We start from the raw sequence: 19,504 nt of genomic DNA on the forward strand, positions 1-19,504 counted from the left end.
GAAGAAAATTATCAAAAAGATGAAAGAAGTGTTGCAAAAAAAAAGCCACAAAAGAGACATAAACTACTGAAATTTACCACAAACAGCTGCAAAGAGACACAAAAAGAAAACACAGGAAGCAAAGCAGCTAAAAAGAGATGAATAAAGGAATAAAGATGTAAAATCACTGCAAACAGAGGCAGTAAAAGGATGTCTACTTACAAAATTACCAAAACACAAGAGACTTTAAAGAGACCACTATGACACCATGAGCTACACAAGACTTCAGAGAGATGCAAAGTAACTAAAAAGAGACAAAAAAGGAGCAAAGAGATGCAAACAAATCACAAAATCATTTCCACACCAGCACTGGAGTTGTGGACTTTTCTGATGGAGATGTACATACGAACCCAAATATCCAATAGTTCATGTTTAAAAATAGACAAATGCGAAGAAATAACCAATAAAGGCAAAAAAATCACTCAAGGAGATGGAGAATGAAAGGAAAATGCAAAATTATGAAAATAAAATGAAAAAAAAAACAGAGATTGAAACAGCCACAAAGGGCTATTACAAGATCTCAAAAAGACAGAAGGAGGTTAAAAAGAGGTGTAGAAGTAATTTTTAAGACAAAATAATTACAGAATCACAGAAGAACCACTTTTAGGTTGAAAATGGATAAAGAAGATTCAGAAAACCAGGCGGACACACAAAAACAAAGACACTAAAAACTGTTCACAGTCGTTTGTGTGTTTTTCAGACCACGTGTCGGTGTTTTTTTCCACAACTCCCTGCTGGCACCTCGGTTCATTACCAAAGCCTAAAGTGATTTCTGAAGCTGTGTTAACACCTTAAGCACAGACTTTATTTTAGAACAATCACTTCAAAGACAAACAGCTAAAGTGATCACACCACACAAGACCTCTGCTCGTTTAGACTGGAACCTCACTCAGAGTCTGAAGGTACAATCAGCAGTGTCTGAGCATGAACTTCACACCAGGTCGCTGTAGGTCCTACTTACATTCAAATATCATTTTATCTCATTCAGCCTCTGCTTTCAGCGTCTGATCCAGAAGCTGATTTGTGTTTTCATGTGTTAAATTCACACTTTCACTCTCCAGCACACATTAGATATGATCTGATAAACAGAAGCTTAATAAAGGCGCGACAAAAAAAAAGGTCTGTTGCGTTGGTCCAAAGACACTGGCTGGACGTGTTAGTGCGCCTTTGATTAGCTGATTCCTTTAGCCTACTCATGAAAAGCTCAGCAGGAATTCACATCGTACAACGGAGCAATTTGTGTCTCCAAGGTTGTGATGTGTCCTCCGCGGCTCGCACACTTCTTCATATCTGAGCCTCTTTGAGTCTGTTTCTGCCCATTGTGCTGCAGGAATAAAGACCTGCCGGGTTTCCGTTTTTCATCTCCTCTGAAGCGCTCACAGGCAGCTTTATGCATCTTATTTCCTCCTATTTTATCGGAATTTTTACTTTTACTGTTTGATTATTTGTTTGCCTGTTACGGTCATCGGTGGGAAGAACGTTTGAGTTCTTGTACCGCATGGAAATTTTTCATTATTTTAATAGTGAAGATCGTCATAAACAGCCAAAAGTCCGTCTCCAGTTATTTAAAAATACAGCCACCAGAATTTTAAAAGAATCAAAGAGGCTAGACTACATCATTCCCATCCCTGCTACCTGTGGGATATACAAATCTGGACTTCTGTTAAAGCCTGCTTCCTCTTGGCTCCGCCCCACAATTTGTGATGTGTTGATGTGTTGTGATTTAGAACTCACAACACATCAACAAAGGCACAGCCCGCTTTCCTCAGGTTAGACCCTCCTCGTAACATGACATGAAGCGATGACGGGCTGGTCCTGATGTTTCTGAACAGGAAAAGGAAGAAACTGGATTTCAGATTTAGATGTTAGTATTTACTTTAAAAAACGAAGAAGGGAGGGCCGGAAAAATGACGACGGGGAACATAACAAGCTGGACATGTAAGATGGATGTCGAGTCCATAGCTTAAAGGTGAATGGCCAGCAGGGGGCGACTCCTCTGGTAGCAAAAAACATTTGATTGTAAAGAGGTCTAAGGGAAAACAGTTGCTTCTATGACCTCGGTAACACTTTTCTGATGAGTTTATGGGTCAAATTACAAGTTTAAGATCACAGAGAGTAAAACATGATGCTCATTGGACTCAGAGAGGAGGATAATTGCTGTATGTTCATTGGCTACCAACCCGTGGTGTCCTTCGGTTTGCCAGTCAGATTCACCCCACACTCGTGACTTCAGCTTTTAGAAAGGTAAGAACTTCATCTTCACAGCAGGACTTCACAAACCAATCGGTGACCCTCCAGTGTTGTGAATGTTGACATCTTTGGTGTCTATCGCCTTCTGTGGCCAGCTTATTATCCCATCTATGGGTGGACTGGATCCCACTCCTACCACTGAGCTGGTTTCTCAGCACCTATCTTATCCTCTGGAGGCATTTGGCTGTGACTGACCTTCCCTGGCCTGTGGGATACCCAGCTGTGTGTATCCCTTCAGAATCCCTCTCTCTGTCACAGTTTGGTCACACTTGTCCACGTCGGACAATGCCCTGATGTCCTCACCATAAGAAAGAAAAAACAAGGTCACAGGGAAAGATCAAGAGTCAGTCGTGTGACACTTGCTGCTGAAAGTTTCTTACATCATCCTGATTGTGACTGTGGGTGCAGTTGGTCTGCGCGGTTCAGCGGTTTGCCCCATAATCTTTCCACTGAGTGTCTGATTATACCACTTAATACACTGATAAGTGTTTATTATAAAGGAAAATGTGAGTGCATTTCATCCTCTGGGAACCATTAATGTCTGTTAAGAAATTAATGTCAGTTGAGATGTTTCAGTCAGCAGAGCAGCAGTGCCCCGTGAGCGCCAGCCCACTAACATGGTTTAAAACTCACATGTTAATGAGGGGTCCTGAATGCCTGCCAGCACAACCCCACTCTGAAAATTTTGGGTCATTTATCTGCTAATGTATTTGTTTATTTATTCCTTTGTATATCTGTTTGTTTACTCGTGTTATTAAATGAGTTAAAATGTCCTTGAGCTCCATTATGGCCATCCCAGGTCTGCTGACGGAGCAGCAGCAGCAGCAGCAGCAGCAGCAGCAGCGGGTCTGTGACTCCGGCGGGCTCCAGCGCTCTCACAGTCCACACACCCAAACAGTCACAGGATCAGTGGTGAATCTGCTCACGGCAGCTAATTGAAAAGGCCGCTCCGCCGCTCTGAAACGCTCTTGGCAGAGGTAAAGCGGTTTAATTGAGCTAAATTTGTCTCAATTAAGGCGCTCACTTAAAAGCGAGAGACGGCCCTGGCAGCGAGCCTGGTGAGATGCAACGGTGAGGGGTCCTTACCTGCACATTAGAGAGGAAGGCATTTTAATAACAACACACACACACACACTCTCTCTCTCCCTCCTCCTCCCCCTCCTCCCTCTGTTAGTGACTCAGTGGAGTGGGACTCAATTATTGTTAATGGAAGTTCACTGCACATTATCAAAAGGGAACCCTTGTCTGCTGCAGATGGGCTGATCTGTTCACTGAGTTTCAGTTACACAAACAAGTTCAACTTCAGCTGGAGGATCCAAACAAAAAGGCTCTGATGTTGCCTTCAGGGCTCATTTTCTTGTTGTCTTTTCACCTGAGGTGGAAGGAATGTTCACACTTTTTATTTTTCAGGACAGATCTCAGAACTTAATTTTATTGCTATTATTTTAGGAGAGTGACAACAAAGGAATTCTATTATTTTTAATTACACCAGTTTTTAAAGAACAAGTGCGTCCACAGCAAATGACATGTAGTCCAGAAATAAATTCATTTATTTGTGAATCTGCCATCTCTTTTAGAGGCCCAAACCCTAATCTGATAACGTGGGAAACATGTAAGATATGGTGCGCGGAAGACCAGATAAAGGCTGTGTTGGTACCAGGATTAACCTCTTAGATGTGTGCACGTGATACCTATACAAACACATCTGGAATTTAATAATGCAGCACTCTGTTTTTGGCCTAGTTTGGGAAGAGCTGTCCTTGGTTTTGAAAACTAGTTGCAAATGCAAATGCACAAATGCATGCAGGGTTGGCGTTATGATCATTCCCAACATGTATGATTTGTTCACACCTGACTGATTGTTGTCTTAAAGCACAGTGGAAGAATACACAATGCCTTTATCCAGCTAACCCTAAATGACTCTTCCTGAGGAACTAGCCCCCAGTTTGGATACTTTTAAGATTAAGCTACAAACATCCCTTTTTAGCAAAGTTTATCATTAACGTTGGATCAAGTGACCCTGATCTGAACACAGCAAGCCATGCTGCCATGCTCTTTATAGAAAGAAGACGCTTTCTCCTGACACACCACACTAGGTCAGTCTTTTTCTAACTGTGCTGTCATGAACCTTTCAGCCTATAGCGTCCGAGACGGAGCTCACCTGGTTTGTGCGATTGCATGGGAATTAACCCTTTTGAGTGGGACCTTTTGTTTGGGGCTGCTCACAGGATCAGATTTATATGTTTGGCTCGTTATCTGATTTTTATTCATGCCTCTAAAACAGCTGACAGTTTTCCTATTTCAGGCCACTCTGGGATTTTTTCCTAGCATTGTAAAATCAAATTTATTTCAGGGACATTTAAACTTTCACCACTTTGGCCTTGAAAACAGCACAGTCAGCCACTATGGATGTCCTTTTCTCCTCTTTATCTGTTAGTATTGTTAGAAATAACAGGCATAAAATGACGATTTCGAGCTAGGAGCAATTCAACCAACATCCCATTAGACAGAGCTACACAGGCCTGAGGAAAGGCACTTGAGCTGCAGTGCTCCCATAAACTGCATCAAATGATTTGATTATTTGTTTATACCAGCGTTTGGCCCCATTCTGCTCAGGCTGATTGTGCCCGTTTATCTTATTAAAGCTGTGGAAGAGCCCATGTTTCCCGAAAAGGATAAAGAACCAACCTTTATTTTTAGTTTGGTTTGTAATAAACGATTGATTTTCTTTCTCTTTTTTTGTAAAGAAAAAAATTACCAATAGCACGTTGTAAAGGCTCTGGTTCTTTTGTTTGCCTGGTCAGCTGTGGAAAAACCTTCATACATGCTCACAGATGGATAGTATGTGATAGTAACAAAGCCAGAGATAGTTTGTTGCTCCTACAAAAACAGTATAAATGCAACACTGAGTAAAGTATCACAAAAAAGGTTATGTCTCAAATAGTGATTTTGAATAAATAAACCTCTGATTTCATGTTAGCTGCATTCCACGAAAGAGTTTTCCTTTGTGTTTATTTAGGGTGATAAATCATTCACTGAAGGCCTGGTGTGAGGTTTTATGTGTATTGTGTAACACAGTGATGCAATAAGATATAAGATGACCACTCTCAAGGGTCAAAGCCTTGCAGACTCTGGCTCCATAACTGCATCTACTCAGCTGTGTGGACTTCTCAGTGTTTTGTTGAGAAGCAGAATTTATAACAGTGAAGCTGGAAAACTGAAGCCACTTCCAAGAACGAGGCGTCTGACAGTAGGTCTTACTTGGTTCATACTGTAAATGGTTCTGACTGAAGATTCTCTTAAAGAGTGCACCTACTGCAACCTGCGTCTCATCTTGACTCGTGCTGCCTCCTGGTGGTGAAAGTCTGCAACAGCACCGTTTTATCCCCCAAAACGCTAAGGCCCAAGAGGTCTTAGGTTCAAATCCTGAGGAGGATTTGGCGTTACTGATTTGGTTTTTCATTAATAAGCTGCCTGGATGTGACTGAAGCCTGTCTGATCAAGTTTGAAGACTGCAGAGAGAAAAGGGCATGAACTGCGGTTATCATCATCAAAGAGCTTCAGAGCCTACCACTTACTCACATGGGCTTATTTTGCTGTGTGAACAGTTTTAGTGTCAGGATGGGGAACTGAACAGTGAACTTTTAAGTGAATTTCCAAATAATAAACAGCTTTAGCCACTGCCACAACACTCAGTTCAATATTTCTGTTCCAAAAGGTTATTACAGTTAACTAAAAATAACAAACCGAACTGAAACATAAACAGACTAGGACTAACTGCCCTAGAGGATTACATTACCCCTCAGATAATAATAAAAGAAACTTAGAGTGAAACTAATGAAAACTAAAGTAAAACTGAACATTTTAAAAGAGGAAAAAATCAACTGAAATGAAAAAACAAATGATTCAGAGAGTTTATAATGTCCAAGTACATCCATCCAAAGTCATCCTGTGAGCTTTGATCAGGCTGAACAGCGTCCAGGTTGAAAACAACAGCCATGTCTGTACTTTAGCATCAGAAGAGCTAAACATTCAGATATTAGATACATTTTTTATAAAATATTAAAAGAATTTGTATCAGTCTGAACTAGTCCTCAGTACTGGCTTTTTTCCTCTTTCCATTTTTATTTCTGTTTTGCTTTTATCAGACTTCATCCAGCAAAAGGTCTGAACTGCATCTCTCCATCTCGAGAACACTTGAGTACTAATTGTATTGTTACGTGCAGGACTTGTAATTGAGTATTCCTTAGCACTGTTTTCTTAACACTTTTAGTTTTGTGCTCTTCTTTTACCTCTTCAGAAAAACTTTCTCATTTGGATACATTGTTTTTGACTTTCTGAGCCACAAAAATATGAAAAACAGCAAAACATTTGTACATTAGAAACACACCAGCAACTTGTGTCAGCTTCCCTCAGCGGTGACAGCAGCAGCTCGGATGTTTTGATCTGTGTGTGGGATTTGTCCAGGCCTCCGCCTCATGCTGTGACATTCAAACAGAGCTGCGTGTCATTAGCCTGGAAGATCTTTGGCTGCCACATAAAAGCCGAAAGCCGGCTGATCAGCACCAGCTTCCCGGGGAGGGGGATGTCTGCTTGTGCCATAGGCCCGCGACCGCCACCACGGCTTCTCTTGTTTCCCCAAACGGGAGTCTGTTTTTCAGCCGACTTACAAATGACCAGGGTTGGTCTCGTTAGAAATGAGGCGAAGAGGGGGCGGCTTAACAACACCAGAGTCGCCTGTTTTTATTGGGCTCATTACTGATGGATAACACAAGTAGAGGGACAAAAGGCAACAGGGAGGAGAATCCTCTAATGAGAAAAAGAGAGCAGATACTATCATCTGCATTGGCTTTCATCTGCACAAGGAGATTCACCTGAGTAGAGCGAGGTGTGTGTGTGTACCTAGTTACCTAAGATAGTTTTACTACCAGTCACTTCTTTCCACCAGCTACCAAACATGTTTGCTTTTACAAAATGATCGTGCATCATGTTAAGCCAGGCGATCTTTAAAACTGAAATTCTAAACAGCAATCATCTGAACACATTCTGTAAACTTTAGGTGGAATACTGCCCAGACACAAGGTCTAAAAACAAAAGTCATCAAAAAATAAATCAGTAGATTAAAATCTGGCAGCATTCCCCAAATTCCCTGAAAGCCTAAAGTGGGATTTATATTCCCATGCTGATGTCAATTTGTGTATCAAAGAGAGAGAGGTTTGTGTGGGAATTCTGCCAATGCAGACACTATAGAAACAAATTGCAAACTGCGTGCTGACAGTGATGCAACAGTTTACCACAAAGTTCGGGAAGCACAGACAGAGGCCACAGTGGACAGTTTGGACTGTGTTTAACACTTGACTTCACTTCAGTTGACGAACTTCTTCCAATAATCAGACTTCTGTCTTCTCCACAGCTGGAGCTCAGATAAGGAACCAACCACAGTTCAAACAGAGCAGCCTATCCTGCTGGCCGTTCCATGTATCTTCAACACCCCCTCCTAGTGAATAGTTATATATGTATAGGGATTGTTGCACCTTTTACATTGACTTCACTCAAGCTCTACAGGTGCAACCCATTCAATACTATTAATTCATAAAATAACAGTATTGAAATGCTCGTGTTTGTGTGTTTTTAAAAGGTCAGCATGGGGACACATGGAGCCGCAGTGTGGGCACAAACACAGCAACCTGAACTCTGAAGCTGCGCACAGATTAAAGCCATCTCTCGGTCAAGCGAGAGACTCACAGTAGAAAGTAATTGGTGCCTCACAGCAGGATGCCAGACACAAACATTAATAAACAACAACTCTTACTTCTAAACTTGTTAGTCGGTGACATTATAAAGAAGAACAGCAACATTTCTGTGTGTGGACATACAGCGAGGGTACGTGAGAGCGGGTAAAACAACGCTGGTGATGTTTAATCACCTCTGCCACATTAAGATGTGATTTAAAGCAAAGAAAGAACGGATGGAGATCAAAAAGTGATATTTTAAATCCAGAACATCTGCTTTGCACGCCTGCATCGCCTTCTCATTTGTCAGGAAGGAAAACGAAGCTGCTTTAGTTGGATGTGTTAAACGGCCCCCTGCCCCCTTGGGGGCGGGGCACTGGGGCAGACCACCAACGCTTTTTTGGCCACCATGCTGCGTCGGCGCGGACAAACAAAAGCACAAAGCTGCAGCGGGGACCCTTTGTAGCTCGACTTTAATGTGCCCCGCCTCTTTCTCCTGGAAGCGGCGCAGCTATTGCAAAGACCTGCAGAGCACAAGCGTGCTCAGGAGAAATGATCGCTCCTCTGGCCTGACGTCGACCAAACTGCTATGGTTTGCATTTTTTATTATTTGAGCACAAAACAAACAATTTTGAAATGCCTGCTGAGTATTTTACAAATGATCCCTTCAGCCGTCAGTCCGCGTTCATCTCTGTGCAAAAAAACAACTTTAAACTCGTCTAACTTACATCAACTTTTAACCTTGTTTTTATGTGCATCATCAACTCCAGCAAAATGAGATGAAAACCTGCAAAAATACCTTAAATGATATATACAACGCAAAAATTCCTTTCAAGCTTTCTTCAGGATTTAAGCCTTTAATGGTGCTCTTTCAACAAAGTCATCTCATTGTGTCTTTGCAGTAATTTAACAGTCAGTATTTATTGGGATTATTTCTGCTAGATTTGGAAGAAAGTTTAGTTAATGTCACTTTCTTCTAGTTCAACATGAAGCATTGACTGAGTTTCTCAGCACAGTGTTAATCTCAGAGTTAGCTTTAAGGATAGCTCATAATGAAGCTTCACCAGTCCCACAGTTTTGCTTTGTGGACAATAAAAAGCCTACGTAAGACCCGTCTCGATGTATGCTCAATCAACCAGGTAAGTACATTCAAAAAAGTTGATTCTGTTCAACAGAATCAATTTGGGGATTTACATAAGAGCACCAGATATAAGTCCGATGTGTCATCTGTTGGGTACAGGCAGATTCTTGAGGGACGATTGTTGTGTGGAGCTGATCGATGTTCTGTTAGCTAACTGTCCTGCAGGTGTAAATGCTGCTGCTCAATTATTGCTGACAAGTTTTAAATTATTCTCTCGGATTCACAGACTAGATATTAAACGTAAAGATGAACGATTCCTGTACTTTTCATTCAGGCTGACTGGTTGGTCTGTGGTCGTGGTTGAACCACGAGCTCGGGGAAACCCGTTTCCTCGTCCATCTCTCTGGTGAACTCCAGGTCTACCGCTTCACCAATGACCACTTCAGCTGTGGTGAACACCTCCAGATCTCCCAGCACGTGACCTCCCACTGTCTTACCCTCGAAGTCTGACAGGCTGATGTGGACGTGGGCGTCTGGGTTGAGAGTGCCCACCAGGGAGACGATCTCAAAGTGCCCACTGAGGTGCACCACCTGAAGGAAAAGTTTAAAAGCTGACATCATGACGAGCCCACGTGTCTCAGAGCTCTATAAATACAACCCAACAACAGGCTGGTTCAACTACCTCGTTTGTTTTTGTTGCCGTGGCGTTCGCCAGCCGCAGCGTCGCCTTGGTGAGGCTGCCGACACACGTGACTATGAACGGTGCTCGGAGACGCTTCTCCTCCACGAAAGCCTGCAGAGTTCCCAGCAGCTCCTGACCCGGGCGGACCCTGATCGCATGGACCCGGAGGGCCGATCCTGCTCCCGCTGAACTCTGGGAGATAAAGACAGAATTATTTCTGTGGTTTTCATCTTCTTTCATTTAAAAAAAAAGGAGAATTAATTTATTATTTATCTCATGTCCTGTTTTATTTATGTTCTACAAATCAAACCCAGACTTTAAATAAATAAATAAGAAATTCATTAAAAAAAAAGCAACAGAAATGTGCGTTATTCCAGAGCGGACACAAATATCGTTTTTTGGTCTGTGTGTGTGTGAGTGAGTGTGTGTGTGGTCCATTCAGATCTTTAACAGGATCAGTGGGCTTATCCAAACACCAGGCTGACCTCTGACCTCTGCGGGGGTGAAAGAGGGCGTCACGTGCAGCCAACATTAATGGAGCAGCTTTACAAAGAGCCTTTTTTAAGAAAACAGCCAGAGGAGGTGGAGCACACATCACATTACTTTACATTTATTTACCCGACATGTTGACGAGCCAGACAGCGAACAAGCAGCCGTCTCGAACTTTAACAGAAGGTCGGATCTGATTTTGTTTTAAGAACAGGAGAAACTCCAGTTTCATGACAAGCTGCTGTAAAATGTTGAAGCCAGTCAGTCAGCTGAAATGTCAGTATTTAAGTGTGGAGTGACAGCAGCTTTAGACTTTAGCTTTATAGTATTTACTTTTAGCCTTTTCAACATTTATCATGCTACTCTTATTAGCGGACTACAAAACTGGGTTGGCATCACTGGCACTGCTCTCAAATGGTTTTCTTCATACTTATCAAACAGATATTTCAGAATTCATATTAATCAATGTATATCATCATTATTAATTGGATGTATTCTAATTTCCTCCATCTCAGTTCCTGTAGACCTGAGGTTCTAGTGCTCAGCCCAGACAGTTTCTCTAAGGAAGGTAGTCAGTACAACGGCCCCCTCGTCAATAATATACCTTGGTATCACTTTTGATCAGCACCTGAATTTTTAAAATCATATCTCAAAGGTTACCCGGTCTTGTTTCCTTCATCTGGGAAATATTGGGAAAATCAAACTTTTAATGTCAGTAAGTCATCTTAAACTTTTAGCAAACACTTTAATTTTCTCCCATCTTGATTATTGCAATTCACTTTTCATGTGCAACTCTCAGTCTTCCAAAAATCCAATTAGTTTGGAGAGCAGCAGCAATGGAGCTAATGAACACTAGCTGGTGGTGTCATATTACATCTATCCTTGCATCCCTTCACTGGCTTCCAGTGAAATTCAGAGTCTACTGTGAAATTCTGTTATTGACATATTTAGCTGCTTATTTACTTGAGCTTCTAACATCTTATCCATGCAGTCATCTAACCAGGGCCTTCTAACTGTCCCTCGCTATGATTTTAAAACCAGAGGTGATCTGTGCTTTTGAGGTTTTAGCACCCAAACTGTGGAACAGCCTTCCTCAGTCAATCAGGTCGGCCGACTCTGTTATTTGTTTTAAGTGAATGCTGAAAACTCTTTTTTATAGCGTTTCCTTAATCTGTTCCCTTCATTTGTTGCCATAGTTTAAAACCATCTGTGCATGTATGTGTGTATGTTGGAATAAACGTCTGTCGCTATGGCTGATTATGTGTGTATTTATGTGTTTGTATGTTTAAACATGTACATTTATCTTCAGTGTGTGGCTTTTATTTGAACTGTGAAGCATTTTGTAACTGTGTTTTGAAAAGTGCTATATAAATAAAGCTATTATCATTATTATTATTATTATTATCATCTTAGCATTTTATACCTATCATTTCATATCTTTACATAAAAAAAATCTAATATTCAGTGACCTCCTTTTAGTGTTTACACTATCTGACATATTACCTGACAAAATCAGCAATTTATCTTTCAGATTTATCAAAGTGATGGATTTTGGGGGGCATCTGGGCACATGTACATTCATGAAAACAGAACATCACTTAGAAACTAATATGCGATTAAAAAAAACCCCAAATCGTCAGTAAAATGTCAGGTATATGTATGGTTCTTTTTAATGCAGTTCTTTTCCTAAAGCTATCCTTTGTTGTCTCAGTGTCTCTGTGGCGTCTCTTTCAGGGGAAGGAAAACGTTCTCATGAACTGTCATTAGATTGTTAAATGTATACATGTGAATCACGTTTCCACTTATTTTCTGCTTTTAAATTTTAATTAAACTTTTTTTTCATGAAGTTTTGGAGCATCATCGTCCACTTGATGCTCTAAAGCTGAGTCAAGCCCCACAAACTCCCACGTTAAAATATCCAACTTTACAGTAGACATAAACACGTTTACAGCATGCTATAAAATTCTACTTTGGCCTCTGTGGATGGTTTCCTCCTTCACAACATCTTTATGGGAGTTTTTTTTTTTTTAATAACTCATCAATCAGAATAATGCTTAAGGCTTTGGTAAGTTAAGGGCATGGCTAGAATGGGTTAGATTTGAACCTTACAAAAACCCTACCCAGTTCAATGGTAACCTGGTGGTTGATAAAAGGTTAAAGTCCAGCAGGGAGTTGCTGTATCGGACTTTACAGATATCGACTATTACACATCTGTTGGCTTTTAATCAGGCGTGTGCTGAAACGTATTAATTACATATTTTATCTTAAGTAAACAATGGCTGACTTATTAGTAATAACATTTCCCCATATATTTGTGCAGCACTTTATCTGTTTTTTTGTGCTTTATAAATAAACTTGACTTTCTCGAGCGTAAATACATTTTGAAAAAAAAAAGAAAAGAAACAATGATGTGAGATGTGATATGTTGTTAAAGATATTTTGGTTTATTGTTGATCCGGTGATCCGTTTACCCCAGAAAGAAAACACTAAATATTCAGATAACTCGTAACATTTTTTCTCAGAGTCCAGTATCTCCACACACACACACACACACACACACACACACACACACACACACACACACACACACACAAAGAGATTTAACCCCAGTTGTTTCAGAATAAATAACAGAGTAAAAACTGAGATAATTCCACCCTGAGAGAAGTATAGAAATCCTGCTATGACTGTAAATGTAAAAATAAATTACAATGTGGTGTTCAAACTATGGTCTTGGCTTGCCCGTGTTTCCTGTCCCTGAACACAAATCTCCAGATTAAAAACAATCTAATAAACTGTTTCCAGACTGTTACGTGTATTTCTCTGAATGACCTTTTCACTCTTGTTTTTTCTATCTTTTGATTCTTAACAAAATGTTTTGTTTTTTTTACTGAAAATTCTAATTTCTACATGATGCTCCAAAACTGAGCCAATCCCAGCATCCCATGTTTAAATGTCCAACATTACAGTAGCAATAAACATGTTTACAGCCTGATATAAATTCTACTTTGGCCTCTATGAATAGTCTCCTTCATAATTTTTTTACTGGAAATTTATTTATTTATTTTTATTTGAATAATGGTAAGGCTTAAAGTACACCTATCTTACTAATAGTGTCACCGAACTGGACTTTTCCTCCATGTTTGTTGTTTTTGTGCCTTTTTAAAACACATTTAATGAAACTGTCTGACATTCTAGTTTTTATTACTCACAACCTATTAACATGTGTGTTGCACAAACAAAGCTGATAACTTACCTAACGGTAATTTAGCATGGGTGTAGCTGATAATTTAACACTCAACCATCTCACATTACTTCAGTCACCTCTGGCTCACAAACCAACGACTGACGTCACGGTGGCTTCTTCCATTTTGATGTAAAGTCGGTAGCTTTGGCATAACTTTATATGTGGTTTTACAGCAGAGATCAATGACAGGATCTTTACATGTGGTAAGCAGTTAAAAAAAAAAACCCCACACACCCTGTACAAGACAGTTTGGAGCCTAGACTAATATCACAGACTTAATATTTCATGGTTTCAATCCTTGGTTTCAAGTTGCTGGTCCTAAATTTTGAATCACTAATGTGAGCGGTGTGACATCTATGACAGGGGTAAGAAACATACCAGTGATTCACAGGATGTGATTTTCCTCTCACACACATTACTCTAACTTCTGTTAGTTAATATTTGGTTTTAAAACTTTAGTTCTCAGAAGGCACCAAAGCAGAACTGGGCCCAGCAGCGTGCTGACCAACTGATTCTGTCACAGGAGAGGAAAACCTCACAGAAACGAGGAAACTTCTTCCATTCACAGAAACAAAAGCAAAAAGCTAATTCTACCTGTAGTCAAATTTACAGCTGAACAGCTGTCTCTTTTAGAACAATTTAAAGCAATTTTTAATAAATGTTATAAAATGATTAAAATAACAACACAATAAAAACAAATGAAATGACTTTTATAATAATGTACTAATACTTACTTAAATTGTATTTATATAGCACCAAATCAAAACAATAATTGCCTCAAGGCAAATTATAGTGAGTATGATCCTTTATATACATTAATTTGATGAAATGGTGACAATGTTGAGCGACGCACTCACATTTGCTGCAATTTTGCAAGCCGCTTTGCAACACACCGCCATCCCAGCATCTCCATTCATGCAGGTAGAAAGAAAATCTTTTGACTACAGTGGTCTTGACTGAACTCATATTTTTCTAGGAGTACCAAACAACCATAGGAGAGTCAGCAGTCATAAAGCCAGGTTATAAATATCATCAAATACCTTGATAAAAAAATAAAAAAAAAAAAGACCAACAGGGTCTGGTTTTTATACCTTAGGACTATGACTGTGGCTGGCAGAGCTCATCAGAGGGTCATGAGAAGTTTTTAGGCCGAGCTGAGTGTCTGTAGCTGCTGTGTGAGCCACAAAATAACACGAGTATCTTTTCTTTTACAAAATAAGGAGCTGGTGTAATTTTATGTTTTTAACTTTATATTTTTGGAGGAAGACAGAAACAAACCTGTCTGGGACATTTAAAGAAATGCACATGTAAATGCAGCTTTAAAAGGAACCAAAGGTGATGAAGTAGAAGAAACTTACCATTCTGCACTGCGCTGAGGATCCTGAGAGACTAAAGTTCAGGTAAACATTTAAAGCCACACATACGCAGGCCTGTTACGCTGTGGACTGAACTGAGCATGCTCAGCAGCCAGAGAACCCTTCCAAACGTCTCACTTCCTGCTGAGTGTGGAGTTAGGGTTTTACTTTTCTTGTCTTTGACCGCCACCTGCTGGAGAATATGAAGCTCTGCATGGTGAAAATGATGATGATGAAAATGAAATGAGAGCTAAAAGAACACAAATAAACAGACAAATGAATGCACATAATAAAAGAGAAACTCAAATTCTGAACTCAAAATATAAGATATAAGATATACAATGCTTAACGAGTTTATGACGAGGTATATGCCAAAACTTTCCTAAGTTGTATTTAAATTGTAAAAAGTATTGGTAAGTACCAAAAAAGATTTTATATTTCTCTAATGCTTAATTCACCAGTATACAAAAGCTCTGCAATCGAAATTGCATTTTTAATGCTCAAATATAGATATCTTTGTTATCTATGGATTTTCAAATTTACTATTTTACAAACACGCAGAAAAAAATAAAACACATTATCACATTAAGATGCCAGATTACATTTAAACATTTACCCTCAAATTTGGGTATAAAACATAATTTCAATTTTTCATTTACCTAATAAATAATACTTTGTTTTTTGGTGGGGAGTGTTTGTTTTAAACATGTTTTTGACAGATCTGTAAAATATTTGTATAGCTGTCTTTTAATGACAGGTGGTCTAATAAATGTGTTAAATAAATGTGTTTTTCACTGAACTGAAAAATCCCAGCACTAATAATGTCATTTTCTTGATGGAGAAACAAAATCCAGCGTTACCCATCCTGATAAACATGCATATGCAGAATAACTTCAATAATTAAAACGCAGACCAGAAGAACATCATCGTCTCTGTGTAATTGTAATAAACAAAACCATTAGGTTTAAAATAAATAAATAAAATAAAATAAAATAAAATAAAATAAAATAAAATAAAATAAAATAAAATCCACATCCATATTTCTGTAATGACTCTGACTCTGTTTTTATTTTTCCACTGTCTCATTATCAGCCTGTCCACATTAATACACCTGTCAGAGTCATGGCTATGTATACATCTTGATCAGACCAAAAAAAATAAATTAATTAAAAAATAAAACAGGAATATTGTACACGTCATGTGTCAGTATATATATTTTTTATCATCATGCAGTGTGATCTGCTTTAAGTATGTTTTTTAAAATCCCTTATTTGCTTTATTATTTTTCCATTCATACACAGTTCTGTTCTCCTGCAATTAAAACCCGAGCATGCCCCGAACTCTCTATTTAGAAATCTTCAATGTGGAACTTTTTCGTTTGTACCTCTAGATGGCGCTGGAGTTTGTGAAATGACTCCACAGAGACTCCCACATAGCTGCACACACAGGATAATCTGGATACCTTTAACTCTTTGCACTGAAAAGACACACATAAATATTGTTTTTCTTTATAAAAGCGGCATGTGTGGAGATGCTCAGGACAATACTCAGTGTAGGTGTAACTACAGCTGCTAACTGAGCTGTCTTCTACAACAGACTGGATGCAGGATGCTGCTGGGGAATTTAAACTGGTGACAGATTTTTTAAAGAAAAATGAGATCAGAGTTTAATCCTCAGTGATCCTATTAGGCTCTATGCAGTTTTATTTTAAAGTGTGTGTCCTGATTGACTGTTTGCTGGAGCACAAAATGATAAAATGTGCAAACTGATGATAGTTTTGATTCTGTACCTGTATTTGGTCGTGCTAGGCAAGTTGTGTCTTATACTCACGGTGACCAGATCTGCCCGAAAAAACTGAATTTGTATGAAAGAGTATATTCAATAAGTACAGGAAGCCAACTAGAGGACATATTCCTTAACAAAAGGAGGACAAGACTATACACAGCCCACAAATTAACACCGTTGACACAGATGGGTACACGTAATCATCTTAAGTGAAGACAATCAGAGAAGGAGGACGCAAAACCCAAATCAAGACATAAGTGAAAACTTCCTACGTAAAAGAGGAAATGACCAACCAAAGACACAGGGAACACAGAAGGACAGCGTGTGGAGCGGTGGGCGAGGGAAACGCACAAAACCTTATTATCATGTGAACAATAATAAAGTTAAACAGGAACCAAGAGACTGTGACTAGGATAGACTTTGAAGTAAAATAAAATAGGAATCAAATACTCAAGAAATAGAACTCGTGACTTTACACACTACAACAACATTTATATTTATGTGGATATAGTACATATGTACTTTGTTTAGCACACAGCACAGCACACTTTCTGAGTTATAAAGCTTTTTGCCAGTTTTCTACCAATAAATCAAAGTCAAAGTTGACCTTGAAGATGGTGAATGTAAGGCAAATGTTCATGGACTGTTACCGTGACCCCGCTCTACACCCCATTTATTCAAAACAGTTCTATCATGTTTACAGACAGAGCAACACGCAAGCAACACTGCAAAAAACACAACCTCGTAGCGGAAGTAACAAGAAAACACAAACACAAACACAAAGACCTTCACCAAAAATCAAATACACAGAAAACCTCCAAGCCCGTGACACCAGGATCTGCTTTATTCACAGGCTGTCAATGAAAGCCAGACTTTAGGAGTTGAAGTGTTGCCTTTCAAAAATTACAGCCAGACAAAACGGGGCACATTGTCAGAGAGACGAGGGGCAAACAAGGAGCGACCCAAAGAAAGGATATGAGCTCGAACTGAAAAAAGATCTTTGAGACTCAGCTGAATGTGTTATGGATCTGATTTAGTGGAAATGAGTCAAAAAGAGGAACCTGGGGGGGGGGGCTCAGATCCTGTTTATTTTTATTAAAAAGCGACAAAGGGAGCAAAAGAGCAACAGAAGACAAGTTCAAGTGAAAAACACTTTTATTAATATTTGAGCAGGGATGACCAGAGCTGATCAAACTTTAACAACTGAAATACCTCCACAATGATTTTCTAGGTCTCAAACGGCACACAGTGATTACGAGATTACAAACACACGAACCGTGTATTTTTCAATAAAAGGGGGGAGAATGCAAATCACGGGGATAAATCCACGGATGTATTTTGTCTAAATTTTCCGTGTAATAATGAGCAGATTAAATCAGGGCTGTGTCGGGACCCCTGGGAGCCAATGAGGCCACGCTCGGGCGATTATTTCAAGTAGAGGTGCTCACATGTAAATTCCCCCTGCGAGGGCGTGATTACTATCAGGTTACAGCGTCCATGGCAACAACCTGCAGCATACAGAGCAACATAATGAGTATGAGGTCAGAGCAGGACAATCTGTGGAGTCATTTCTCCTCTTTACTTTATTCACTTGTTCAGCATATGATGCAAAATCAGTCAAAGGTAGCTTCACAGAATAGATAGATAGATAGATAGATAGATAGATAGATAGATAGATAGATAGATAGATACCACTTATATCAAAGCTTTACTTCCTATTTTGCAGATTTTATCATATAAACTGACAAATGCAGGATGTTGTGGTATTATAGCTGAAGCTACCCAGCAGTATATGTGTAGCTAAACCCATCAGGCCTTTTTATCAGCTTTGAGAACAAAGTTTTAAACTGCACTAGTGAACCAAACTGCAAACATCTGATAAACTGGGTTTTATTGTTAAAACAAAAACAGTGTTGGTATTTCTTCACAATAGATCAGCAAAAATTCCTTCAAACTGCTGCTTTGTTTATTTGAATCATGCACTGCCCTCTTTGGAGCAAAACTGCACAGCTGCTGGTTCGGTGGCTGTTTGTGCTTTTCACAACTGCACTCCTAGACGCAGAATTAAGAGATAAACCTTCTCTTTAGAGAGCAACAATGGAGCTTCACAAAACTCAACTTTTCATTGTTTTGCCGAGGCTTCCTTTTAATAGGATTTGGGCATTAAATCAGTATTTTTGGCAAATATGTGTGTGTTTACAGGAGTGTGTGTGTGTGTGTGTGTGTGTCCGTGTGTGTGAACTAATTAGGACCAGCAATTACCCCAAACTGTGGCTGCGTCTCCTGCTGAAGGAGGGGGTGAATGGAGGAGGTTTAGGGCAACAATGGCAGACTGTCACTGCCAACGCTGCCATGCATGACAGATGCATGTGGACACGGCAGACAAAGGCACGGCTGGCCGGGCCTGTGTGTGTGTGTAGAGGGTGTGTGTGTAACGAGGGTGTGTGTTGGGGGTGGGGGTCAGCTTGTGTCCGATGCAGAAGCAGTGGAGGAGCGCTACTGGCGGCTCAGGCATCGTTCCACTGCACCAGCAGCTCCCAGCAGCCCCTGCTGCCTCAGCCTTAACCACCTTGCCCACCACACACACACACACACACACAAACACCATAGACCTGTCAAACTCCCAGCAGCCCTTGCTGCAGCTCAGCCTACTAATGAAGGTACAACTCTGTTCATCATAATATCATAAACATGTTTTGTGCAGTGCTTCAGTCCAGATACCATCATACTGTCATTCCATCGATTGTAAACCTGATTCAGTTCAATAAAATGATTTTACATTCAGCAACAGTTCAAAAAAGCATCATCTCAAGGCACTCTCTATTATTATCTCACTATTATTATATA

The 19,504-nt window shown here is 39.8% G+C and overlaps 1 protein-coding gene across 1 annotated transcript; it reads right to left on the reverse strand.

The window, feature by feature from the left end:
* Positions 1-8,940: 8,940 nt before the first annotated feature.
* LOC106098344 (bifunctional protein GlmU) lies at positions 8,941-15,031 on the reverse strand. Its single transcript, XM_013272204.3, has 3 exons — positions 14,876-15,031; positions 9,785-9,976; positions 8,941-9,693 (listed from the first exon to the last, which is right to left on the reverse strand). Exons 1-3 carry the CDS (start codon positions 14,876-14,878, stop codon positions 9,433-9,435), a joined length of 456 nt encoding a protein of 151 aa, XP_013127658.1. The 5' UTR covers positions 14,879-15,031; the 3' UTR covers positions 8,941-9,432.
* Between the last annotated feature and the right edge of the window lie 4,473 nt (positions 15,032-19,504).

The sequence above is a fragment of the Oreochromis niloticus genome, linkage group LG15, assembly GCF_001858045.2.
Source record: "Oreochromis niloticus isolate F11D_XX linkage group LG15, O_niloticus_UMD_NMBU, whole genome shotgun sequence".
Taxonomy (NCBI): Eukaryota; Metazoa; Chordata; class Actinopteri; order Cichliformes; family Cichlidae; genus Oreochromis; species Oreochromis niloticus.

Excerpts from the sequence above, each read along its gene's own strand:
- LOC106098344 (XM_013272204.3), bottom strand. Across the intron at positions 9,694-9,784 it reads CGGCAACAAAAACAAACGAG|GTGGTGCACCTCAGTGGGCA; the intron begins GTAGTTGAACCA and ends CTTTTCCTTCAG.